This window comes from Glandiceps talaboti, chromosome 4 (genome assembly GCF_964340395.1).
Source record: "Glandiceps talaboti chromosome 4, keGlaTala1.1, whole genome shotgun sequence".
Taxonomy (NCBI): domain Eukaryota; kingdom Metazoa; phylum Hemichordata; class Enteropneusta; family Spengelidae; genus Glandiceps; species Glandiceps talaboti.
Genome location: NC_135552.1, coordinates 27,338,381 through 27,365,867, shown reverse-complemented (window position 1 = coordinate 27,365,867; position 27,487 = coordinate 27,338,381). Strand labels below are relative to the sequence as shown.

The following is a 27,487-nucleotide window of genomic DNA, read 5'->3' as shown; positions in this document are numbered from 1 at the left end:
ATGGGCATATAGCTGACCACTTTTCTCATCTGGGCTAACACACACATAGATACACTCACAAATAAATACACAAATACACACACACGAGAGAGAGAGAGAGAGAGAGAGAGAGAGAGAGAGAGAGAGAGAGAGAGAGAGAGAGAGAGAGAGAGAGAGAGAGAGAGAGAGAGAGAGAGAGAGACGTACAGACAGACGTACAGACAGACAGACAGACAGACAGACAGACAGACAGACAGACATACATACATACATACATACATACATACATACATACATACATACATACATACATACATACATACATACATACATACATATCACGCACACATAATACACATAGCAAAGGCACTTATAAATTTAAACAACTAGTATGTTCATGTACCAAAACACTTTCAAGATTTTTAATAACCTTGATGTCTACAACTACACATCACAGATACTTTCAAACTTGAAATATTGGTAACAAATTATCTCAACTCTTTAAACATATCTTGAAATATATTCAAATACTTCTTGTATTGGCTATAATGTTCCTATAGCTAATGTTCGTGTGCTCAATTGCAGTTTTCCCCCATTATTTTCAGAAAAAGACTTCTTGTGCCATAACTTCAAAATTGTCTCCACAATGCGATTTACATGGCCTTAGTAGGAACATTTGTGATTTGGTATATACGCACGGTGCTAGACGTGTACGAATACTTGCCATTGAAAATGAATATTTATCAAATATACCCGTTCATATAACCGATAAGAATCAGTACCAATTAGCCTGTATATTATTTACATCAAATAAATGAAAACATTCAAATTTTTGACGAAGAATCGATTTGGAAATGACAAGCTTAGTGCAGTCAAATCATCTCCAACTTCTCTATAGTGGTCTGAGTTCAAACAGAAAAAACAACACGAGCCTTCGTATTTTCACCAAAGTAAACAATGCGCATGTATATATGCCTGGTCTTTCTCTACAGAAACATAGTCGATATGCAAATATAGATACCTCATTTACATAATCATGTTCAAACGTGATGAACCGATCGACGTTGTTGTCTGCTAGTATTTTAATATTTCTTCATAGAACGGGAAATGACCAGTCTCGGAGTACTTTGGGCCGATAAATCTTTTTGTAGTCCAGTAAATTCATGACCTGTCCACATACATGTTGTATTTCTTGTACATCATAGAACATCACATCATCTCTCCAAGCCTGCGTCACGTAGGTGGCGTTTCTTTTCATGGACATTGTGCCAGCAAGTGTGGCATTCGTTTGCACGTTGGTGTTCTGATAGAGCCATCGGTAGACATCCGTGTGGGGCGGTATACCAATAAAATCGTACACCTCTTCCATTATTCTGTTAGAATCCAGGGCCGCGTCTTCGTATCTCACAACTTTCACGCGTCCTTTTAACCAATCAGGTGGTCCCAATACAGTTTTTATGTTGTCTTTCAACCAATCACAGTAAGCGTTTACCACAGGTAAATGTTGTGCTTTAGTGAGGTTCGTCGCCATAAGTCCGAGTTGTATAAGGTTCTTACCTTTGATCTGACCTTGTTCTTTAAAATAGGCAAAGTGTTTCCATGACGATGCGTACGCCCTTGGATCCCTTGTAAGCAAGATAATTTTCAGATTCAAACCATGTTCGGTGACTAGAGTTTCTAGTTGATCCACGTTACTAATACGTATCACTTTTGCCGCAGTAGCACCGTAAGAGCGACACCTAATTGCGTACGATTCGCCATGAAATCTTTTCCGGCCCAAAATTTTCATTTTTTGGCGTGTATTCTTCAATGCCTTGCTTTCGAAAACTGCCAGTGGCCATTTATCCGCGTGTGCGATGTAATATGTCGGGAAGTTACATTGAAGTAAACTTGATAAGATTTCCAATGACATTGACGTCTTGGCCTCGTCTTTGATCAACTTTGCTTGGATAAAATCCGGAATCATTCGTAGTGGTTCGAAGAAATAAAAGACGTTTGGATTCTGGTTCAAAAACTGTCCTAGAAAAGTCGAACCGCTCCTTCCTCTGGCAACAATGAGTACAACTGGAGGTTGACTTACATCCTTTCTAGTACTCGATGGTGCCGGTGACGACGTGGTTGTCGGTTTCACGGTGGGGTCATGATGTTCTTTCTCCGTACTAAATGTTTCGTTTTTGCTGTCCTTTCCTAACACAGGTGGCTGTACAACACGAAATGTTGTCCCCTCCTCGACGTACGACACTCGCCTCTGCCGGAAATTCGATTGGTTTATCATCAAAATGAGTGGAATAATGTAGATAGCCGAGAGAAAAAGCACCAGGAAGAAGGTGTGAGGTGTTCTTGGTGGGTATATCGCCATGTTGTCCAATGATACTTTCCTCAGTCGAGCCATTATTCTGTAGAACTCGCCTCAAATCATACCTTGACAAAATAAACGACACACGAACTATCTTCCAACACTGATTGGCTACGAAGAGAAACCGTACAAAAGCGTAAACATAAACCACCTGTAATAATCATGTAATATTAGCATACAGGTGGTATCAAGTCTTCTATTGGCTACTCAAAGGTTGTAATTACATCGTATTATGCTAATTGCATGATGACGACAAATCCGCGGACTAACATCGAGCTGATTTCCATAACGTTATACCACTACAACTGTGATGTTTTAACCTTATTTTAGACTTCATACCCAGGACTCCATTGAAACAGGCAACAGATAACAATCCAGGATGGTTTTTACCATTTTTTGGACGATTGAATTAGAAAATTTGACAAATGCTATTTTCATTTGTCAAACAATAATATTGTATTATTGTTTTTCACTTGTTCATACCCTGGCCTACACATCTCCTAAGTTTTTGCCGCTATTTCTCAAAGATGATATTTTATGATAAACACTAAAAAATGCATATTGGGCATATTAGATGACGAACTCTACATTGGTTTATTGTCACTTAGTTGAAATATAGGGCGGTGTGGCATTTCACTGATGGGGCATGTTTTTACATGACAGTTTAACCACAAACTCAGACCACAAAACAAGGATCTGAGCTCCAAACAAGCAACAAGAGAGGCACCACATCGAGTCATAGCAGGATTGTACCTTGTTAATTTTTGACAGTGCAGTATAGGACCAACTCCTGCTGAAATGATTACATATGAATTGTATGATTTTAAGAACTGCTCACAAACAACATGATGCAGCAGCTCTATATGTTTTTTTATTTTCAGTTTAAAGTTGTCTGTGTTTGTCAAACAAATGTCACCATACCAACTCTGTTACTGTTGTTTTTTATTCTTTCTTTCAATAAATTACATTGGACTTTCTAATTTTGTATTGGACTGATCTTTATTCCAGGAATACATATGTGAAATTTAACATTTACAACTGTATTACATAAAGAAAGTAAAAACTATCGGAAGTGGGACACTCAGAAAATGAAATTTTCATCGATGTGTATATCCAATTATGAAGCAACAACACCACGTTGTATATCAATTTGCTAAAACCATAGACTGCAAGATGCGTCCTGTCACTCTACCCTCACTGGCCTGCTGAAAGTGATTTGCTGATGTGTGAGGGCGCCCCATCACAGCACAACTTACAGACTACCAAAACCCAATGTATTCTTGAGATTACACTAAGATATACCTCACAGTACCATAGTTTCCTGGTAACAGTATATTTTTCTTTGGACCATATGACTTGCAAAGTGCAATAAAGTACATGTATATAGCATTTTGAATGATACATCTGTTACTATAACAACAATGGAATGTACAGTAAACATTAGGACTACAGTATTGATTCATACAAAAGCTACAATTCTTTGGAATATAGCTCACACAAACACTATGGCAAAACAATACATATGGAAACAGGCAGTGTATGATTCGAGTAAAATACAAAAATAGACTGCATTAGCAGCGTTTCCATAGAAACTGTCAACTGTGACATTCATATATAATGTATTGCCACTTGAAATATCATATATTGTTTGGAAATGTACTTAGATGAACTTCAACCATCATATGACTTGTCTGTATTCACAGTGTATATACGTAACCCTGAAAAATAAGCCTTCATATATAACTCAGGATATAAAATTACTAGTGGATGGGAGAGCATTGAAAGAAAAACAAAGGAATCACAAGAATGATTGTGTGAGGGCGGTATATACAGACACATGGAAAGCTCTATTCATCATCTGGAACTTTCCATCCATACTTTCTGCCTTTGTCGTAGAGATTCTTCAATGTGGCTTCCCAGTTTTCTTTTCCTTTCCCCTCATTACTTATGTCTTTGTATTTCTTATACAACATCAGGGCAGTTCTAGCATCTTCAATACTGTCATGGGTTGCACCTTGAATATTTATACCTGTATAGGTCAAAAAATATACCATTCACTGCACGTAGATATTGATCATGTAATTTACTTCAAGCTAAAACATAACAAACTTTCTGAATATGCATACATATAACACTGCATTCTGTCCGTTGACTTCATTTAGAAGAAAACATTGTGTGAATACATACTTGGCTAATCATTAAAATACTTGAAGCAGTATACTTTCACACTTGAAGTAAAAGCTAAATGAGTGTAGCAAATGGTGGAACTGCTTTACTTGGGTGTTATGGGTTGTAATCTATCCTGTATTCACTTTTATCTTTGTGATGATTCCGCTAGGCATCATGGACATCAAATAAAACAAAAAGAATCACAGCAATGAGTGTGTGAGGGCAGTATATACAATATAATACTAGTCCCAGAAAGCACACATTGCAAGAATGACACTGTAACTTTAACGAATTACACATGTAGTGGAGTAACCAAGTGATGGAATATGTCACATATCCATGGTAACGTACATACAACTTAGTTTGACAAAACTTACCGAGGAAAAACCAGGCCAGGAATCTAAGTGATGGAATACGTTGTTTAGGAAGGCTGAACAAAAAAGCTGTGTCAATCACTTGGTCTTGAGGGACCTAAGAATGAATGAATCGAAAATTACACATCCTGTCATTTCATCATATTTACATAAGATTATTTGTTATGGTATTAAGTACGTAAATTAGTATGTAAACTTGAAAGATATGTTATTGGGTTCCTCACCAAAATGATGGAAGAAGGCATGAAAATTGATGCAAGTTTCATCAAATGAACCCCCCCCCCCCTCCCTCTCCGTTACTAGGGTTTCCAAACCTTAGCAAACACACTGTTACAGAATGTTTTATCATATTTGATGCATATTCAAATATTCACTTAGACATTTGCATACTAATCTAACTGAAATATGCAAATGTTGGACCTTGAGTCAAAGGTTAAATAAGACCAATTTGAAAACTTACCAGTACATTGATGACTCTGAAGTCTTTTTTGAGTCCATGTCCAACAAAGATGACACCTTGGTCAATCAGGTACCTTAATTTCAAGTAAGTTGACTTCAGTGTTGTCAGATGTTTGGAGGAGATTTGGGCATCTAGGTCACCTGGTTTGATTCCTGAAAACTGAGTTAAGTAGTCCACCACCTAAAAAATAAAAAATGAGTTAAGCAGTCAGATATCTGGAAATTGAGATGGGGAGCCAAACAGGTTTACCATAATACACCTATCCCAAACTCTGACCATCGTGTCAAATTGGCTTATTTGCATAATTAGAGTTCACTTGGGGAAAAAACATTTGTTTTCAAGCAGAGATGACTTGCATGATTTGAAAACAATTTTTTAACCCATGTACGTGTACCAATTATCCCAACATAGAAGATAATGGGTACATGGGTTAACATGTCTTCTATGTTAGGATAACAGATACAGGGGTCAAAAACCATACCTGTTCTTGAGTAGAAATATAATCATCAATAAACGGCTCTCCATCTAAACTACCGTAACCTCTGACACAGGTTATTCTAGCAGCAGTCATCTGACTTGGTTTAATCATGGAACGTGTACCATCACTACGAATCTCAGCCTCTTCCTACAAAACAGAGAGATAAAACCAGTTACAGAGATTTGAAGTTTAAATGTCTATGTTACGCACAATATTCTGATGAGCACTCCCTGTTTTAGCTGTAAATGTCTGTTACACACAGTCTTTTGATGAACACACCCTGTTTTAGCTGTAGGCTTCAAGTAAATCTTACTTTCACTGAATAAGATGGTGATTTTAATACACCACTTTCTATTTGATATGACTACACAATCAATACCTGATTCAATGTCACAAACTCTGCATCAAGTCCAACTAAATTACTGGGTTCAGGCAGTTCACTGGCTTGTAATGGTGTGAATGTTATATGTTGTTTCATTGCTCCTTTGGCTAAAGAAGCTTCTGCTAGGAGTACACTTGCTTCAATTGGACTGGCAACTGTAATGTTTGAAGAAAAAAATTAATTTTAATTTTGTATGTCTGAGTTTGGAAAACTGACATTATGCAATATAAGAAGACCACAGTGAGCTTCACCCCTGTATATTTGTGGGGGGGGGGGGTGAAAAAACAGCTGTAACCTCATTGAACTGGGCAAGAAAGGTACACATGGAAAGTCTAAACAAAAAAGAAGACATAAGATTTGATGTACATTCTGACTACAACTTGAACTTGATATCAACATGCCACTGAGTAGGAAAATGTGATATTTATACAGAAAATGTTTCAGTTTGTGTCACAATGCCTTATCAACCTGGAAAAACAGTATTTAGGAAGGATGAAGCTTTTTTCCCAGCAGTATAAAGTTATGCCAGGAAGAACTTATAGGGATAGCTAATGTATTGTGGCTATAGTAACATTTGGTAAACCTCAGCCTTCTTTAATTTTGATACGAACTTACTTGTGATATCATAGTCTTCAACTATGTCTCTACGTAGCATGTAGAAAACACACGGCACCTTGTAATCTAAATTAAACTGTACTGCTTCATGTGGATCAATAGGTGAGATGGCAAAGTCATTGAAGAGATACCAGTTACTGTGTGTCACCCCCTGAAATCAACAATATAACATACTAGTATGTTATCCATGGTTTTACACTGACCAATTGTAACAATGCATTCCCATGGTAGATTACACATAACTGTCACTGGATTCAGTGCAGTCCTGTGGTAGATTACACATAAGGTTGCAGGGCTGTCACTGGATTAAATGCAGTCCTGTGGTTGATTATACATAAGGTTGCAGGGCTGTCACTGGATTCAGTGCAGTCCTGTGGTAGATTACACATAAGGTTGCAGGGCTGTCACTGGATTCAATGCAGTCCTGTGTGGATTACACATAAGGTTGCAGGGCAGTTGCAGACAGTCAAGTTTAATAAACTGAACTAGAACGTGAATAAAGTTCAGCACATCACCTCACCTCTTTCCTTTTGTGGTATGTTGGTCCAACCAGTATATGTGAGACAAGGTTACCACCACTCTTTAAGTCTTGTACGTGAGCCACTGATGCAAACAAGTCATACACTTTAAAATCATCCGTTTCCAAAGCATCTTTCTAATAAAATGAACAAAAGTAGAATTTCAATTTAATATATATCTTTTTACAGTCACATGGAAATACTTCTTAGTTTGAGGCCAAAAAATGAAACTCTTGCAAACACCTCAAATACACTACACTGGCACTCACGCAAACACCTCAAATACACCACACTGACACTCATGTAAACACCTCCAATATACCACACTGGCACTCATGCAAACACCTCCAATATACCACACTGGCATTCACACAAACACCTCCAATACACCACACTGGTACTCATGCAAACACCTCCAATACGCCACACTGGCACTCATGCAAACACCTCCAATATACCACACTGGCACTCATGCAAACACCTCCAATACACCACACTGGCACTCATGTAAACACCTCCAATACACCACACTGGCATTCATGCAAACACCTCAAATACGCCACACTAGCACTCATGTAAACACCTTCAATATACCACACTGGCACTCACATATCAAGATTTCTGTCAGTCTTTCTAACCCCTTCCACCTACCTCTTCAAAGATATCTTGTACAACCAATGTTCTATCACTACTTAGTTTCATCCTCAGTCCATAGGGAACCCAAGACTTTCTGTTACCAGTCTCCATTTCATTCAGTTCAAAACCACTGAAGACAAGGGACATGGGAAAACAAGACTATCATTTTAACATATCAGTTTACACTCTAACAAAAATGCATATAAAGTACACCAGTCACAAACGATTACAAAATAAAACACATACAGTATAACACATAAAATATATGAAATTATAACAGTTTACAGAACTGCAAATGATATATATGAAATTAATATTTGGTGAGAAATAATACATGATCATATACTGAATAGGATATAGGATGAACATGACTTGAAAAACAGGATCATATACGTCATTTAAAAAGTATGGAGTCATTTCCAGACCAGATACCCAGAGAGATATTGATTACTTTGGTAGACAAAATACACACCAAATATAACGGACTCAAATCATCTCAATTCACCATCACAAAAACTACCTCATTTGAACCCCTTACAACCAAAACACAGCCATGTTAAATCTCACAGCTGTGTTTTTGTTGTTGTTGTTGTTGTTGTTGTTGTTGTTGTTGTTGTTTTTTGATAGCGTAGAGAACTGTTCCAACAAACAACATATCTACTCACAGTCTTTCAGGGTTGTCCATGACTTCATGACTAAATTTACAGCCTTTACGAGTACATGCTCTGCCATATCGACATGGTTTGCTACTTTTTTCATTTCCAGCATTCTCCTTCTCTTCAATCATTCCAACAAACTGTACGTACATAGGTACAAATTAGACAACAAAGTGTCTTTTAAGTTTTGGGAGAGTTGTGTGAATTGTACATTGAACATACAGGTATCTAACACATTGCACACATAATGTATCTAACATCTACTATAACCAGTACAGGTATCTAAAAGATCTTTCACACTAAGTTCACACCAAAATTATGATTAACATCCAATTACAAATTAATGTACTAAAACTAGATTATACAATTTAGTCTCACTGTTAGACCATCAGGCTCTTTCTTGATATTAGGCAAGTTAGACCTCTTTCTACCAGGAGGTATTTGTTTGTACACAAAAAATACAAGTTGGGAAAACAGGATAAAGGTAGTAAGGTGCAGAGTGAGGGCATTTACATATGAGGTCTAGCTAAATTCACTGCTAGCACCAGAGGTACTATCATCCTCAGCTTGTGTTCGGCAACCTTTGAAGCACAAATCTAGGTCTTACTAATTGACTAGAAACAATTCAACTACAGAACTATAGTACATGTCACTTTGTCTTTTATCTTTAAAGTCCAGTAAGTCATCCGATATGCATGTCTGGATGAAGTCCTTTTGTTTGTTGACATACACAATGAGTCACATCGCTATCACAATGTTTATTTTTACATATCCCAAGTTCCAACTACTATTATATTGAATTTGGCTTACTTGCACGACATCAAAATACACTTGGAGCAAAGTCTTTTTCATAAATTATACAATTTCTGCCTGAGAGTCCCTAGTTACTGGTTAGGGATTTAGTACATATTTAAATTAGACAACTACATGTACTGCATATTCTAATGTACTGTCTTCCCTTATTGTGCTTTACATACCTCTTGTTGTATTCTCCAGAATTCCAAGTCTTTAGTTGTTTCTATTTGGCAGTTGATAACCAGGACATCAGGTAAACATTTCAATGATTTGGTTTGGACCTGTCAACATTGGAAAAGTTGATGATGTTATTATGCTATGTTTCAAAAGAATCCATGTAAAATTTATATTGTACAAATCTTAAAATGATGTAAAATGTCTGCAAAATGTTTTGAGTAATAATTCTATTAATATTCAAACACACAAATCAAAAGGAGTTCATTGACTGAAATCTGACAGACTTTGGTGGGTGAACAAATATCAGATTCCCCTCTTTTATTGAACACCCCTCATCAACTCCCACACCTCCACCATGGACCCGGTTCTATAACACACTCTAATAAGATAAGCTCCAAGTGAAGCAAAATAACCTATGTATTGTATTGTATTTCAATTCTGTTTCAATAATTCAGTTATATCTTTAGTTATTAAAATTGAAATTATATCAAATGTATCATTTGACACCTGAAACATTTGAGTCCCCCCTTCAAGGATAGGATTGGAATTTTGGTGGAACTCAATCTAAGATGGTGAAAAACATGATTTGAATGTATAAAAGATTTACTTACTGTTGGTTGATATTTCTCACAATTATCACACCATGCCTGCATGGTTTGTTCAAAACTCATACTATTCTTGACAACTGATGCAAAACTGTACTGTTTAGGTGGTTTATTAGGTCCTTGGAAAGATACAAAGTGAAATGAAAAGATTTGATTATAATAGGTCAACTCGGAGTGCTATAACAAAACAATAAAGTTTAGTTGAGGAAAATCAGCTGTTTTGCTTCAAGGCCTGTGGTTCCATATGCATGACTGGATGAAGTTCTTCATGTTTGTTGACAAACTTGATACACATTGTTATCGCTACGTAAGATCTTATACATCCTATACAACTGCCACATTGAATGTGGTTATTTGCACGGCTCTTACGTTCACTTCGGGACAAAGTCTTCTGTAAATCAAAGTTTTGTTTGAGCGTGCCTAGTTACTAGCTGGGTTTTCATCGTGTCATATAGTAGCTACATAGTTTTGTATCAGCGTACCTAGTTACTAGCTGGGTTTTCACATATAGTAGGTACATACATGAGAAACAGATGAATGTTATGCATGTTAAGTCACTAATGTAGACATGATACATACATAGTCAATGAGATAGCAGTGGAATGGCAACAAAAGTAACAGCAATTACAAACGACATCTCAAATATGTCCATAAGAATGAGAATATTAATTTTCAAACATTATAAAACTTGAAGTGATGAATACTGTATACAAAATAGACAATTGACCTATATTATTGGAATCCTGTCTGAGTTAACATTTTTTTTAACCAATTCTTAGCAAAAGTACAAGCAGCTTTGAACATTGACATTCCTATTTTGAGTACCACAGAACCAATTACATTGATGCATATTGATGTGATGTAGAACAAGCAGGGTATAAATCCCATATTGTTTGTTCAGAAGTGTTCAACTTGGTTTGTGTATGGAATAAGGGTAAGTACAGATATGTCAGTTTTACCTGAAGGAGAGATATCAGGATAGTTCATATTAAAGAGTAAAGTTGCACCATTACGGACACTCTCTTTACCACATTTACATTTACTGATATTTTCAGCATTAGTTTGGAACAATTTTGTAGCTATTGATGTAGAACCACCAAAACTACTTCTTAACATGGTGGCTGGCAGTGCAAGGGCTGATTCATCTTGTTCCATAGTATCCTGTGTATGAAGGAAAAATTACAACTTGTGAGTAACTCTAGGATTTGTTGTAAAACATTGACGACCACAGGATAACCACACTCTTTGCAGATATAAACATGACATAAAAATCTCTACTAAACTCTTGAGAGACATCCTGGATTGAACTTATACTATTCTTGTCAAAGAACATGGAAGACTGGGAACAGAGGAATATTAAAACTCTTTTCTCTCATTCCACAAAATATTCTAAAAGCTTTATGATTCATTTCGAAGTACACCTATACCTTTGTGGTTTCTCAGCATATCAATTTTACACAACTACGAAGTCAAAATTGGCTCAAAGTGAAAAAAGAATACTTTACAGAACACCGATAAACCAAGTGCATAGTCTTTGAAAATCAAATCAAATATTAGCATATACAATATAAAATTCATGACAAAAATAAACAAGAAATTAACACCTCACTTAGGTTAGTGAATAGTATTCAAACTGTCAGGGTATTTTCCCAAATACAATGTAATAACCTAAACTACTTTAATAATAACACCCCTCTTCCTTTCACTCCATGCCACTGGAATGTGCTATCATTTTTACCAAATTCCACAACTTACCTGCTCAATTTGCTGTAAAACAAATCGGTTCCAGTTCTGTATAAGTCGTCTGAGATTCCCTTTCCCTGTAGATTCCTCGGCATCACCTAGTATCAAACCCAATGCTGATGCTTCTGGTATAGTTCGGAATGCTCTAAGAAAGTTGGTGGCCTGTATATGGACATCAAAGAACAAACATAAGACCTTTCTCTGCCATCTTAATTGTATGAAATATCTACTGTCATATGACACTATAGAAACTGTACAAACAAAAAGTACCAAATTCTTGTTATTGGAAATAGAATTTTACCTCTTATTATATATCACTGTATGAGGAAAGCTGAAGATATGAATACTAGGAAATATGTATCAGTACAAAATTGTGTGGGTGGATTCAAAGTAATTGAAACTAAACATTTAAAATGAGGTGTTTTTGACATGAGACATCATAATATTACTATACCTGGCAATTATGGCCCTTTGATAAATCCAACATATGGAATAGAAACCCAAGTTCACATGCCAGACAGAATTCCTTGGAACAGAGATGGCTCTCGAGAGCACACCTTAGTGGCTCTACAAAATATAGTACCTTGAAGAAAAGTAAAACAACTTTATCTTACACCTTACATAAATCAACAAAATAATAATCCTGTTTCACCTTTGACACTAGGTAACAAATTTACATATTTCACAGATACTAGTATGCAAATGTATAATTTAGTAATGATTATTTGAATAGGCACATTAATTCATCACATGGTCTCATTATATACATAAATATTGTAAGTATACACATGACATATATTGAAAGCATATCAAATTGGTATGGTTTGCAGTCTTATTTGTCACTTTCTTGTATGTCTCATACAAAGGTTAAAAAGGATACAAAGGTAAAAGAGTAAAACACACAAACTATACAAAGCAAATGGCAAGGACTGAAGCAAGATGAAGTGGAAGGGAAAGAGCCTGTTACATTTACAATCAATCAATCTCGTCAATCAATGAATCAATGAATCAATCAATGAATCAATCAATCAATCAACCAATCAATCAATCAACTTATTAATGTAATCAAATGAATGAAAAAATCCACCTGTCCGCAATAATAGCCACTTTCAATGCAATCCTTTGGTAAGTTTTACACACATTCTGACTGTATCTAATCTCACACACACACACACACACACACACACACACACACACACACACACACACACACACACACTCTCTCTCTCTCTCTCTCTCTCTCTCTCTCTCTCTCTCTCTCTCTCTCTCTCTCTCTCTCTCTCTCTCTCTCTCTCTCTCTCTCTCTCTCTCTCTCTCTCTCACACACACACACACACACACACACACTCTATCTAATCATACAATGTGTGTATATCATAGATGTTTGCTATCCTACCTGTAACATGGAATTACAGTATGCATTTGGTATGTGAGTTTCTAAACCAGCAAAGTTAGTCTTGTTGTAATGCTTGAAATCAAAGTCTTCAACACCTAACTTGGAATATTTTATCTCAACTCTCCTGTATTTCTTTGGAACCATTAGCATGAATGGGTCTACCTCTGGGGGAAAAAAACACAAATAAATCTGGTAATTGAAAACTCACATAGAATGACAATTATGAAGTTTGATTAGAATTGATGGAGTAGTTTTTAAGATATGTCAACAAACACACACACACACACACACACACACACACACACACACACACACATACACACACACAAACACACACACACACACACACATACACACACACAAACACACACACACACACACACACACATACACACACACACCTACCGACATAAACACATATAGACATGAATACAGACAGACAGACAGACAGACAGACAGACACACACACACACACACAGAGACAAAGTTATAACATTACCTTCCTTTATGGAGGGTAATTATTTTTAACTTTTACAGCTCACACAACAATATTTTGAAAAAGAACATTCAAATATTAGCTTTCATGGTAATTGGTAGAAAAATTACATAAATTTACATATTAATGAAGCAATAGTACTGATTTGTTAATTTTGTATATGAATCTCACCTCTACCAATTGGAGACTGTGGTACTGTTTTACCAGATTTACTCTTTCCGCTACTTGTAACTTCTCTGTACGCTACCTGGTTACGTCTCTTGGTCCCTGGATTGGGTGCATAACCTATAAATTGCACCATGTTCATAGTACGTAGGATTTCAGGTTCTATCCGAGGAGATCGCCTAAAAAACAAGAACACACTTAGTACGTTAACATTGGTATGTGTTGGTGAGTTGACATTAGTATGTGTTGATAATGGCAGATGTTGTTGAGATAAAATTACCAGACAAACACTACAACAAACATCTATGGGATAGTATCATGATTATAGACAGATTTCAAGTAAATTCCTACCTTGTAGTTGCAAAACAGTTACTTGGTTGCCAATCTGATAGCAATGGACCCTCATGGTATGGCATTGGTATACTAGACAGTGGAGTCAGTTCATCATCTATGTGTATGGGAGCTATGACATCAACCTATTACAATACATGACAATGTTATCAGGTTTAACAAAGTAAACAAGTCTGCTTGTCTTCCATAAAATCACTTCCATTGTTTCGGCCACACACTGATGAACTTCTTCAAGGAATAGAACTGGAGCACTGAAAGAATGATTGTGCCTTGGATGATGGCTAGACAATAATAAAGTAATTTTATCGAAGACAAACGGACTTGTTTACAATAATTGAAACCCATTATATCAAGTCCATGTCTCCGATCTGGTCGATCAACTTTGTACTTGGACTGACTGAAGCTTTTAATATGAACTCATTGCTATCAGTTTATACACACAATGATATCAACCTAACAGTATATAAGCAATACATATGACATTTTGTCAGTTCTGCTATAACATCAACCCATTACAGTGTTACTGAGTTGTTAGTTTGAAATCATGTGTGTTTATTTTTAATAAAAAAGACATCAACAAATCAGCATATTAATATGAAGGAGCAATAACTCTTATTATGTAGTACCGGTAATACTTACGTGGTCGGCAAACTCAGTTTCATTTGGGAAATCATTGTAGTGAGCGCCCTCTCTGTCAGCCCATAGGTGAACATAACCTGGTAAGTATACATATGCAAAGCACAAATTACAAAATTAACTTTTGGTTCATTCTCTTCAACAGTTCATTCTCTAAAACTCTACACAACAAAGGTGTACAGATAAGATATGATATGATAAGATAAGACTGAAGAACAAAGACTGAAAAACAAAGGCAAATTATTTTCATTAAACTTTTTGAAATGCATCTAATAACAATCTCCATTGTAAAGAACAACATAACAGTAATACGAGAATTTGCTTACGAAGTTTATGTGTGAATAGTCTGTTTTACATCATTATAAATTTATCTAACTTTTCTGACTAATTACCAGAAAATTGATAAATAAATGAATGAATTGATCAGTTTTATTTCCTATATATGTAAGTAAATTGAAACAAAGTCAAATGAAAGGTGGTGGTGGTGTAAACTAATTTCATTTATATTGATATATCTACCATACTCTATGACAACACCTGAACAAAAAATAGACAAACTAATATTCAATATACTTACCTCCTGATTCCCCAAACACCAGTGCCTGGCATGTACTGGAGACATCAAATGCTTGTATCATCTCTCCAAATATATTAACATGATACAGCATCATATTACCAGGTGTGACAAGTCCCCCTGGGTCCAACAATTGGAACTGACCATGCTGGTATGGAAAACATACACACAGAATATCAGTGACCTGTTCAAGAAATATTCAGTGTGATGGGAATTTCAAAAACTATCATTTCAGTATGTGATTTTCTAAAAGTGAAAATGGTGAATCTGTACTTTATAGAAGTCTGTGAGAACCGTCATTGCCATCGTCATCATCATCGTGATACTGGTATCTGTAGAGGTGGTATATGGGGGATGGGGGGGGGGGGTGTTAGTTGCAAACCTGTGTGACAATAACTAGTCTGGATTTATATGTCATTGTCATTTTGTACTGGTATCAGGAGAGGTGGTATATGATGAGGGTGGGGGAGGGGGGGGGGGTTAGTTACAAACCTGTGTGACAACAGCTAGTCTGGATGTATATGTTGGTACAAATCTTAGAAACATTGGTTCTACTGGTATTTGTAGAGGTGGTAGTGCCCTCATCACCCTCATGTCATAGACTTTCAAGAATCTGTCTATAGCCAGGTTTCCACGTCTGTAGAAAAGGTAATAAATACAAAACAGGTTGTCATATCTGACTGAATTAATGTGTGTGGATGTACAGTACAATTGTACAATGTCATAAGCTAGCATTAGGTAAGATATTATTTCAGTAGTGATTACTATGATTATAGGCCTGGTATAATGAGATAGAAAGATGGTAATAGAGGAGTTGATGGTATATGTAACTGTGTGTAACTATGTACATGTTGATGTGTGCTGTATGTGTGTAACTATGTACATGTTGATGTGTGCTGATTATGATATGGTCTCTGGTGTTTGTATAACCAACCTATTTGAGAATCCACATGTCACCAGCTGATTACCATGTACATCAAAGTCTGACAGAGTTCCAGTATGTGCTTCTAATACATGCTCTGATTTCAGTGATGCTGGATCTCGTAGAGTAACCTGATGAAGATAACATGAAATGATCAGTATTGTCTATTGTCTATTGTCTATTGTCTACTGTCTATTGTCTATTTCTATTGTCTATTGTCTATTTTAATGCTTTAACATTGGATGCTATTGAAATGGGAAGTTATAATTGTATTTCATACCATCTTAAATTAATATAAACTCGTGAAAGCCATATAAATGATTTAAAATAAATTTGCAGTATATCTTTTATTGTAATATTACATCCAAATTATTTGATATGATGTTCTTCCTTCTTAGATTTTCTGACTTAGAATTGTAGCCCTGAGCAATTCTAAGCAAGAAACATGTAGCTGTTGGTATCTCCCTTATCAATACCACTACCCTGTACAATCATATAGGTATACTTCCACCTAAGTTCTTATTGGTGCCAGCTCCACACTGGTAAGTGACAGTAAATGAAATCAATGCATTTTATCTCATTTAAAATCAAAGCTTTTATTAAATAAAATAAATTGACAAGTCTCAAGGCTATGTTTTGAAGGAGATCACTCTACCAAATCTACATGTATGTCCACCTACCTTACCACTGGTATCACCACAACATATCAAGCCATTATAATTAGACATCCTTAGCACAGCTACACCAGGGTCAGCGATTTCATATTTGTTAGTTTCCTTGCCATTAGCCAGGTCAAACTCTATCAGTGTATCATGGTGCCCACCCAGTATAAGGGTTGTAGGGTTTGTCTGTAACATACACTGCATGTCATGAAAATTATCTCCTCTGAAAGAATAACAAATGAAGAAAGTTTTATTACAAAAATCTCTATCAATGAGATCATAAAGATAGAGTTTTGGAATCTACACACACTTTGGAGCTACAGTAACAGTGTATGTGTATGTGCACTCAACAAAAATAAAGTAAATATGTATTTTTTATCTTTACCCTTTTTGAATGGTAGTCAGTATAAAGTAAAACGTTTAGAATTACATTTTCATATATTAAACTATTACATGAGTCAGCCTCACCAAGTTGAAGGTAACAATGTTACTCTACTCAAGTATACTAGTATGTTAAGGGCAACTCCGGGAAATAAAAGTATTTTCATAAACCACTATTGTTTGCTCAATAACACACTGTTAACTCATGGGTCCTAGCAGGCATGAATATGGATTAGATGAACACTGAATAGTCATGACTCCTAAGTGCTTATTTCCATCACATAAATAATCATGAATATGCATTGTTTATCTAATAAATATTCATGTCTGCTAAGTACCCATGATGCAACTGTACAACACTGAAAGAACAATAGAGGTGGAAAAGAGTTTCAATTTGGTGTTTCTTGGCAACTGACCAACGTGAAAATGATGTGAAATCATGAAATGACTCTCCCGAACCTAAAGTTTGTGAAAATCCTTCATTTCCTGGAGTGGCATTCCTTTAAGAAGTAATTCAGGTACTTTCATATTACAAGTCTTTCTCAAAGTATTGGAATTAAAATCAAGTCTACTTTCATCTTATCTTTCCAATGACATATACATCACAGAAAGACACATTGGCTTTAATTTGACACTCATTTTTCTCACACCACATGTCCGTGTAGAAAAGGTAATAACAGACAGCCTAAGCAGTGCTGATAATTCTACAAAGATATACGGTAATATACACAATCAAGAGAGTATTTCCTACTTTTGAGTACTTTCATTTTCCAACCATTTAAGAAACCTAAACAGCAACTAATTCAGTACCTGTGGTCATATACCCTCATTCCATGTCTGGAGGAACATCTAAGGCTATCAGATGTCAGTGCTAATACACCACCATCATATGTTGTCAGCTGACGAATCTCATTACTAGCATGGACTTGGAATGACGTATATTTCTGCATATTTAGCCCATAATAGGATGTAATGTGGCCCTGCAAACAAATACAATCTGTGGTTACTAATTGTGATTCATCATTTTTCAAATTCAACCATTTTGTCTGAGAAAAAATTTATACCATGTTCACAAACACAATAGTTGGCTGTATGGCATATGTGTAGACAAATAATCAAGGTGTGACCAGTCAGAGTTCACCAGATATTTTACAAGGACTGGGTGGTCCATTACAAAAATATGAAAAGATGTGTTGAAATCTATGCAAGTTTTACCAGATTTTTCACCACGGTTGCCATACCTTTACCAATAGGACAACAACAACATAGGTTTACATGTAACATACATAATCTCACCCCTTGGTTTCCCATCCACAGTAATTCTTCCTGTAAATCAAAGGCAACTGCACTGACACCAAACCTATCCCCTCCATCAGCTAAGACAGTATGCATTTCATGGTAATCACCATCAGCTCTCACACCAACTCCTCCATTCAGATCAACATTACCAGGATGCTCCTCTGTGAACTCCTCCCCTACTGGTATATCTCCTTGACCTTGGACTTCATAGCCCTCAGATACTGGGACATCCACATTCTCTCCTTCCTGGTGGTATTCTTCCCCTGTATACTCAGCTGGGTACTGTTCATTTGGATATTCCATGTTTTGTACTTTTTTTGTTCAAATTGACAAGATTTATGCACAGTGAATGGCAACTTTCTTTGTACTTTTACTGTTCTTGCATATTTACTCATATGTCCAAAACCATATCTGTGGAGAGTAATTCTGATGTGTACAGACTGGTAGATGACAACTGTTTGGGTTTTAGAAACTTTGCTCTATATGTCAGTCTTCAGCTGCAAGTAGTGTAAATTGAAATGAATTATTATCTCCCTAATACATCCATGTTCTATGCAAGCCAGTAACTTCAGATGCAAAGCTTAACTCTAGTGTAAATATACTATGGCTTCTCCACTCCACTTTCATCTTTCTTTTTTTATACCCATGCCTATCTCAACTATTCGTTATGATCAAGTGGTCGTAAAATCATTGAAACCTCTGAATATGACCTGCAACAACGAACTAGACTGACCCTGGCTAGTCCTGCTTGCAGACGAAGTACGGGACTAGATAAATGACATGATCCTCAACACGAGGGAGGGGACAATTTTCAGAATCGAATCCCAAAATACTCCGTCTGAAAGCAGGACATGTTGATCATGTTGACAAACCTTCAGTCAGTCATGTGTTGTGTGTCCGATCTCTCAAAAGATGTCATTACGGCTATGGACCGACTATGCTAATTGCATTAACTTCCATGTCTATTTATAATGGATAAAGCGGTTGCATATAAAAGGTTGTTAGAACTGATTCTTACCCCGATAGTTTTCGAGAACAACAAACTCAGTTGGCAGCTATCACAAAGCAGAGTTGTTTTGGATTATCCGCCATGTTTGTGCGTAAATCTGACACTTGGTGGCGCTATTGACAGGTGTCGGACGACCGCATAAAGATTCGGCGATCATTTTAGAAGATAGCAAAAAACACTTCCAGCAATCGGACGAATGGGAAATATTTCAAGATACAGTCTATAGACACATGCTTAGACTTTTGATTGGATTATGATGTCTTTTCACACTCTTATTTCTTAGTCAATTTTAGAAGATAGTAAGTATAAATTTCAGCAACCGAACAAATAGGAAATATTCGATATAAAATCCTTTAAGTTTATCGTTTAACTGACTAGTGAAGTCATGCACTCTATACTTATCCATTTATTATTTTGTTTTTGTATATTTGTGAACTGAGTTGTAACTCTTCTCTTTGAGGAGGAATAGAGAAACAACAACAACAACAACAACAACAACAACAACAACTCACTCCTATTACAGTGATGTGGACAGTGATGGAAAGTAGTAGTGGACAGTGATGGAAAACATTTGCAGTGAACAGACGTGGTTCACTAGATTTTTTTCATTCTTTATTTGAAATAAAAGCACAAAAACGTCGTCCTGACTGAGTGGTTGTAAAACAAACAGTCGTTATTAGGCCGTATAGCTAGAAGAGACTACTACTAGTAATAACTTAGAATATTTTATCTTGTTTTTGAAAGTTGTGGACATTTTCCTTTACGAAACTCAATATGAATAACAAACTAAAAACATTTCATTGTGAATTTAATTTTTTTAAAGATCTTCCAAGGGACTGTACGTGCCAATACATGATTTGGAAATGAAAATACAAACGTAGCTAAACTATAAAAGGTGACAATATGGATGAGAAATAGGTATTGATTTACAATTATATAAAACAGCTCACAATTTTTTTCGTATTTAAAAAAATGCAAAACAACATTGACCAAGTCGGTGTTTGTCAATACTATTTATTAATGCATAGACTCTACTTTCGTGTATGGGCTATGATTAATGTCATGGCAAGAAAACAAAAGTTAAATATACTAGTTTTTTTAAAAACCACATTGTATTGTTTAGTCAAGTAGCAAAAGTTAGTAAAGCTATTTTATTTACATGTAATTAAAAATCCAAATAAATACCTTGTCCCTCCATATTACATGTATCATTGGCGAAATAAAAAAGTATTCATATTTTGGTCTAAAGCCGTGCTGATTGCATCCCAAGCCGGCCCCGGATCTTACTAATATGCCTGGCAGAGGGGATGTTGTTCAGCTGTTACTGTATTGAGTGCACCACTTTCGGGTATATATTGCATCACTTGCATTGTAGCTTCATTCATTTGAATTTCAAAAGTAATGAATTCTGAAACTCTGGTTCAATAGATCCGAGCAGAATGAGAAGCTTGTAGTATTTACATTTCTGTTGGGTTTACCGGAAGTTTCACCGATCGTCGCACAACTGTGTTTGTATATTTCACTACGTCATCTAAGTGAGTATTGATATGCAAATGAGCAACGAAACGGCTCGACCAGACTGTGCGAGTACGAGTGTGTGTGGACTTCCTAGATCTTATCCAAATCGTATGTGCCGCTAGCTTCTCGTACTTTTGCCCACACTTGCGTGTTTTGAGGAAATTAAGCGTCGAACGACGGTAAGTGTAATATTGTGTTCACAAAGCTTCAACTACCATTCAACAAAGGATAAGCTTATCCTCAAATTCACCGTATTTTGACTGGATCCCCGAGGAGACGTGTTCATGTCCTGGCCCGGGGCAACAACGAAAACGATCGTGCACGGCTTACTTTACAAGCTGTGCTGCTAGTCTTCCTCGAAGGGTGTTAATTTTCGCCCGTCTGGCTTTTGTATCCCGCAGTTTGGTTCACAAAACTAACGGAATTTCCAAATCGATGCCTGTAACCTGTGAGAGGCTTTTTAAATCCGAACGAGCGTACAAAAGCCTAAACGTTGTATTTGATTGAGACTTCGATCAGCTGAGTGAAAGAGAGGTATTGATTTCGTCGCTATTGTATTCTGTAAAAAGTAAACGGTTATTCATGTTTACAGGCAACTTAGCACGGGAGGTGATTCGTTTTCCGTTACACCTTGGTAAATGTGCAGACAGATGTTCCGTTGCTGCTCTTATTTGCTAACAAACACTTCAGCTGAAATGTAGGATGCGGTTTTCAAAATATTTTATAGTTGACGTAAAATTTATTTCAAAATTCAAAGAACATGCAAAATTCCGGCGCAAATAATGTTGGAAAACGTTATGAACACTTCGAGTGTAAAAACTTTTTAGTTTTTTAACACACTTTTTTCTGTAGTTGGGTGGGGGGGGGGGGGTACTCCGGTAGCAGTACCATAATTTGAAAATATTATCTTCTCCAAATAATCTTCAGTCCATAAATGCATACCAAGTCATGTGAATACAATTTACTCTTTAAATACATATAAAACCATAGACAACAGTGGAGAAGAAAGGTTGTTTCATACATGAGGTATGTTGGCGCATCCTTTGTTAAACACCCAAATAAAAATGACAAGGAGTGCATCAAAAAGTAAATGTTCCTGTTTTTGTTTGTCACATGATCATGTTTCCACCAGTTAAATACAGTTTTACATGTCAACAAAAGAGGAGGTGCCTTAATTAAAATACAGTATAAAAATTTGAAAAAAAAAATGAATTAAAATATAGAGTAATATTTGTGATCATTCATATCCATATGTGAACCTAATTAATACAATAACAAATTACTACACAGTAGTCAGTAGTACATTTTTCAGATTAGTCAAATCCTTACATAAATAGGGTGTGGCCAATATAATGATAAAATATAGAAGATTTAATTATTTTTGCTCCAGAATTAGTGATTATTTTATTTCTATGACAGTGTTGAATCATCCATGATATTGAAATACGTACAATAAACCTACCCATCCATCATACAGCTTCAAACTACAACAAATATCAGTTTCACATTTTCGGTGCAGCTATTCCTGAAGGTACAATGGACACATTAGAAGTTGGAATATTTGTACTTGTGTCCTTATGTAGTCTTTGAAGTAAATCCAGTATTTTGTCTTTCTTTAGACATGTCATTTACAACCAATTTTATTTTGTCACTTAATGATTACATTGTGGAGAGTCTACAGCCTTTCCTCAAAAGTAGAACACTTGATCCTCCCCATCTGATCATGCATGACCTGTGCCAGGCCTGTGTCTGGAAAAAGTTTGCTTATATCGGCCATAATTTTACATTCACTGCAAAACTTGTCATAAGGTTAGTGTACTTAATAATTACAATGGTGCTAATTTTAGATATTCGCAAACCAAGAATGTGACTTGAGTGTAAATGCCATTAGATGTAGATACAAGAATGTTGGGAAGTATGTCTTTATAGAGTGGCCATGATAGTAAGCCAGTCCAATGATTACAGCAGTACTACATTACTTCCAGACACTTGTAATATCAGACTGTTTGGAATTCTCCTGGCAGCTGGGAAGGATGTGACATCCATGGAATGCTAGTAGTACACTGGTCAAGTCTCAGCATATGACATACAGCAGACAGACAGACAGACAGACAGACAGACAGACAGACAGACAGACAGACAGACAGACAGACAGACAGACAGACAGACAGACAGACAGACAGACAGACAGACAGACGGACGGTGAAAAGTTAAAACAGACAAGTAAATAAAAGTGCTATTTTAAAGAAATAATGGTTTAAAACAATAGGCTATGAATTGTAAATCTTGACTTGCTTGAAGGCTTTACAAAGAGAATGGTTCTAATCCAGCTTAATTGCTATGGCGATAGCTTGATTGATTTTGTTTACCATACATGTAATTTGCCTTGCAGCTTGTGAGGTTACTTCGTAATGTCTTGGTTATTGCATAATTATAACTAATGTCATGTAAAAGATAGTCAAATTAATTAAACTTGTCAGTATCTCTCTCCATTGCATTAGTACTGCACTAAGTTATCAAATACTTCAAAAATCAAAACATATTTATACTTTATAGTGCGGTTGACCCCCTTGGAAGTGAAAGTCTAAACATTAAAGTTTATTACACTCTCCAATTCTTTCAAAGTAATATATGATAAGAAAAGCGTCTCTTGTGATAATTTATGTCAGAATAAAACGTGTTTGTTCACACCAAAGGGTAGCAAGAGTTAAGAGATTTATCAGTGTCAAATATTGTATCATAAACCTTGCACTTTAGCACTGTCTGTAATTATAGTAGACTTCATTATAAAGGTTATGACATTTCATTGTGAGAGGAAACCATTACTTTCCACACTTAGAACTGTCTATAAATTTTACTAGCTCATACTGTTATGATTTTAGTACTCTTGCAGTCTAGCTGGACTCTTTGCAGAGATATGATGTATTATGTTCAGAATAGTGAACCGGAAAGCACGAAAGTTGTGTGTTTTAAGAAGAAAGAAAGAAGGGAGAGTTTGACCTTTCACCTTGACGAGGGATTTCATTGTTGTCATTAGTGGTATTGGATAAAGTAATGGCCACTTGGCAATGTTTACCCTGTTTGAACAGTTATTGTTGATTCTTGAAATTTGACACCCGTCTTTGGTTTACTTTTATTCAGTTAGCCATCTTGTCTTAAGAAATTTCATTATTTACATTGTGTGTTTGCAGAGATAGGTTTTAATTGAATTATATCAAAACCAGCATCACTTTCCAAGTACTTGTCAATGACTATGGTCTCTCTGGTGAGTAAAGTAACCATGAAATAATCAAATATATTCAAAATTTGAAGCATAATTCGGCCGGCAGACAGTGATATATACAAAGGTACATGTAGGTCAGAGCTACTTGTAGTGGGCGGCAAAACACAGCATGTACATTGTACAGTACTTTCCCTATGTATCATAAACATGATTATTGTGTTTTGGAATCTACTTGTGTGTTAGTAAATATATATTTCTTTTCTTTTCTGAGACTCGTAATTACAATTATTATCACAGATCAGATGAGCACAGAAAGTGTGTCATTGTTTCCCAGGAGATTCTTTAAACGATACATTTTCCTCGATATCGATATTGTTGGCTAATTTGTTGAATTTTTAATATCCCACTGTGACCTGAGATGACTCATACATTTCCCACTAGAAAGCCAATGTTTCTCTCAATATATCTCTTCAGCTTATCTTTATGAGGATAGCATCAAGCCTCTATAATATCTTTTGTCTGTGTGTGTGTGCATGCACATAGGGAAGGAGGCTTTAAATCTTGTTCCTGGGAAACTGTGGATGACCTTACCCCGAGGTCACAGACTGTGCATCGGCTGTTTTCATATGATATCAGGTATCATAACATACAAAATGGTAGGTTAATGAAAGACAGGTTTGGAAAACAAAAGGGAATATTTTGGGTACTGGTAGACATAATTATTGTACGAGCTACATGTACGTTTGCTGTGTAATCCACCAAATAAATTGAACCACAGTATCTGAGAAATGCCATATTGAAATGCCTTGTGTACAATCTGATAACCAGATACAACATATAGTGGGATGCCTAGAAGAACTCTATTTGGAGCCAGGGCTCCAGGGCACATACATTGTAGATGACTAAACATTATATCAAGATTACCAAATTAGTGGAACTACTAAATATTGTAACTACATGTACATGTATGTACATGTAGACTACCAAATTAGCAGTAGTCCAGGACACACATAGAACCTAGTCTTACATTGTACATGTACATGTAGACTACCAAATTAGCAGTAGTCCAGGACACACATAGAACCTAGTCTTACATTGTACATGTACCTAGGCTACCAACTATACAAGGTAGTTGTGTTAGACCAATGGATAGGAATCTTATCTGGCTACCAAGTGCAGAAATGAAATTTTAATTTGAGCCGAGAGAGTGACAGTCAAATATTTTTGTTTGGGGACTCAGTGTAGGAATACAATTTTAGGTTTCTTCAAACTCAGCAAGAGATACATGTATGAATTCCAACTGCATTGGTCAATCACCAAGATCCAATGACAAACACTCTCTAACAAAATGTACATATATGTATGCAGCTCATCATAAAATTCAAGTCAACAAGAATGACCTTTCCAGTGACCCCCACTAATCCAGCCTATTTACTTTAGGATAAATTTGGAAGTGAAGTCAGGATCCATGAAGTTGTCTGAATATGATAGGGATTTGAAACTGTTTGCATCATTAAAAGTTTTGTTTATTTTTGTATTTTGCTGATGGCATCACACCACCCTGCTGGTTCTAAATTTGACCAACTAGTACAACACTTCATGTTTTAATTGGCCAACCAATGCCTAGAGCAATTGTTGATTTTAAGAGTTCATAAACCTGATAAAATTAGATTTATTGTGTGTCTGATTTGACATTTTAAAGATGACAGATTATCTGTCATAATTCTGGTACCTGAGTTGGTCTTGCCTCTGAACTTGGGATAACTATTGCTGAACTTGAAAAAGTGATGCAGGACAGACATCAATGGAGATTCGAAGTATTGTGAAATACTTCTATGAGACCTGTTCTCCTGACGACTAGATAGATCGGTAGATAGAGTTGGTTTTGTTGTTTACACTAATGAAACATGACAGGTTAAATAAAGATTATTGACTTAATAACAATTTTCTTGTAAGTGCAAGGATCAAGAAATTTAATCCTGAATTTCAGAATAACTTAAAATGTTTTTGTATTCATAGCTGAAAACATATTAATATATAAACCTGTACAATTAGATGTTTGGTTCCTTAATATTTTTCTTCGTTCAGCCAAGGAAAATATGAGTGACCTAAGGTAAGGGGTCCTTGTCATTACGAGTCGCTGACAAGTAGTGTCCTAAGTATTTTCTGACTGAATGAAGAAAAATAATGGAGAATAACATAATTATACCACCGTCAGTAATATCAAAAATAAATCAGGGAAAATAATGGCAATTTTGAACATTTTGACTTGTATTTTGAACACAGCAAAACCAGTGACATAGAGTGATAGACATGCATTGTCGTGACCTAGAACGACCAGAGTATATATTCCATATTTTTTTGTTGAACCTGGCTTGTTTACGGTATAATGCCTCTTAGCCTGATGATTTCAAACAAAATTACTTCTACTTCAGCAGTACTTCAGTTTGTTTATTTTTACTTTCCAGTCACATTCTCTTAGTATCTGTGCCATGACTCTATGCATATGGCATCAAGTCATCAATATCATGACACTGCCTACCCATGTGGTGAAAATGTCAAAGGTCATTGGTGTTGAGGTCAATGTGAAGTTGAAAACTCTTCAACAAATTTATCATCTTTGTGATATCTCATTATCAGAGTCAAGGTTAGTTGACAGTGTCAGGTGTCAAATATCACATCGGTTCTGCCTATCATACAACATGTAGATATTCAACAGGAGATGTGTGTTGTGGACCATGTATCCGGACTGCTGACATTACCTTGTGGTTTTGAAATATAGCCACATCATCTGTCGCTCATGTTGTTTCAGCTGTCATAGTTTGTTTGACGTCATTTATATGACATGGGACTCATCAGTTACTATTTTTGTAGTGGTTTCCAGCAATATATGGAAATATAGATTTTTATTA

General features: G+C 36.0%; 3 protein-coding genes across 5 annotated transcripts in view; 1 reads left to right on the top strand and 2 right to left on the bottom strand.

The window, feature by feature from the left end:
- Positions 1 to 1,072: 1,072 nt before the first annotated feature.
- LOC144434429 (carbohydrate sulfotransferase 1-like) lies at positions 1,073 to 2,338 on the bottom strand. The gene has a single exon (XM_078122880.1). It carries the CDS (start codon positions 2,336 to 2,338, stop codon positions 1,073 to 1,075), a length of 1,266 nt encoding a protein of 421 aa, XP_077979006.1.
- A 1,077-nt stretch (positions 2,339 to 3,415) lies between these two features.
- LOC144433525 (PAN2-PAN3 deadenylation complex catalytic subunit PAN2-like) lies at positions 3,416 to 19,916 on the bottom strand. 2 transcript variants are annotated; one of them, XM_078121832.1, is made up of 25 exons: positions 19,844 to 19,916; positions 18,823 to 19,236; positions 18,337 to 18,506; positions 17,164 to 17,368; positions 16,496 to 16,614; positions 16,054 to 16,198; positions 15,565 to 15,709; positions 14,991 to 15,067; positions 14,352 to 14,476; positions 14,007 to 14,179; positions 13,340 to 13,503; positions 12,398 to 12,526; positions 11,956 to 12,105; positions 11,160 to 11,361; positions 10,207 to 10,319; positions 9,601 to 9,699; positions 8,633 to 8,763; positions 7,983 to 8,097; positions 7,334 to 7,468; positions 6,814 to 6,964; positions 6,196 to 6,353; positions 5,820 to 5,963; positions 5,339 to 5,518; positions 4,882 to 4,975; positions 3,416 to 4,364 (listed from the first exon to the last, which is right to left on the bottom strand). In XM_078121832.1, the coding sequence occupies exons 2-25, from the start codon at positions 19,126 to 19,128 to the stop codon at positions 4,183 to 4,185; spliced, it is 3,612 nt and encodes a 1,203-aa protein (XP_077977958.1). In that variant the 5' UTR covers positions 19,129 to 19,236; positions 19,844 to 19,916; the 3' UTR covers positions 3,416 to 4,182. The 2 variants fall into 2 exon arrangements, with proteins under 2 accessions (XP_077977958.1, XP_077977957.1); XM_078121831.1 differs by having other exon boundaries at positions 18,823 to 19,322; positions 19,844 to 19,913.
- Positions 19,917 to 21,398: 1,482 nt separating this feature from the next.
- Positions 21,399 to 27,487, top strand: part of LOC144433609 (transmembrane protein 198-like) — a 65,993-nt gene continuing 59,904 nt past the window's right edge. For both annotated transcript variants that reach the window (XM_078121946.1, XM_078121945.1), the window contains exon 1: positions 21,399 to 21,531. The gene's annotated coding sequence lies outside the window, so the exon portion shown is untranslated. The remainder of the gene's footprint in view (positions 21,532 to 27,487) is intronic.

What these genes read in the sequence shown, in the direction of transcription:
- LOC144434429 (XM_078122880.1), bottom strand. Translation starts at nt 2,338, where the DNA reads ATGGCGATATACCCACCAAGAACACCTCACACCTTCTTCCTGGTGCTT.
- LOC144433525 (XM_078121832.1), bottom strand. Translation starts at nt 19,128, where the DNA reads ATGGAATATCCAAATGAACAGTACCCAGCTGAGTATACAGGGGAAGAA. An exon ending in ATGAGGGTATATGACCACAG is followed by an intron (nt 17,369 to 18,336) that starts GTACTGAATTAG and finishes TTATTCTTTCAG; the next exon opens with AGGAGATAATTTTCATGACA. An exon ending in TCCTGATATCTCTCCTTCAG is followed by an intron (nt 10,320 to 11,159) that starts GTAAAACTGACA and finishes TATCTTTCCAAG; the next exon opens with GACCTAATAAACCACCTAAA.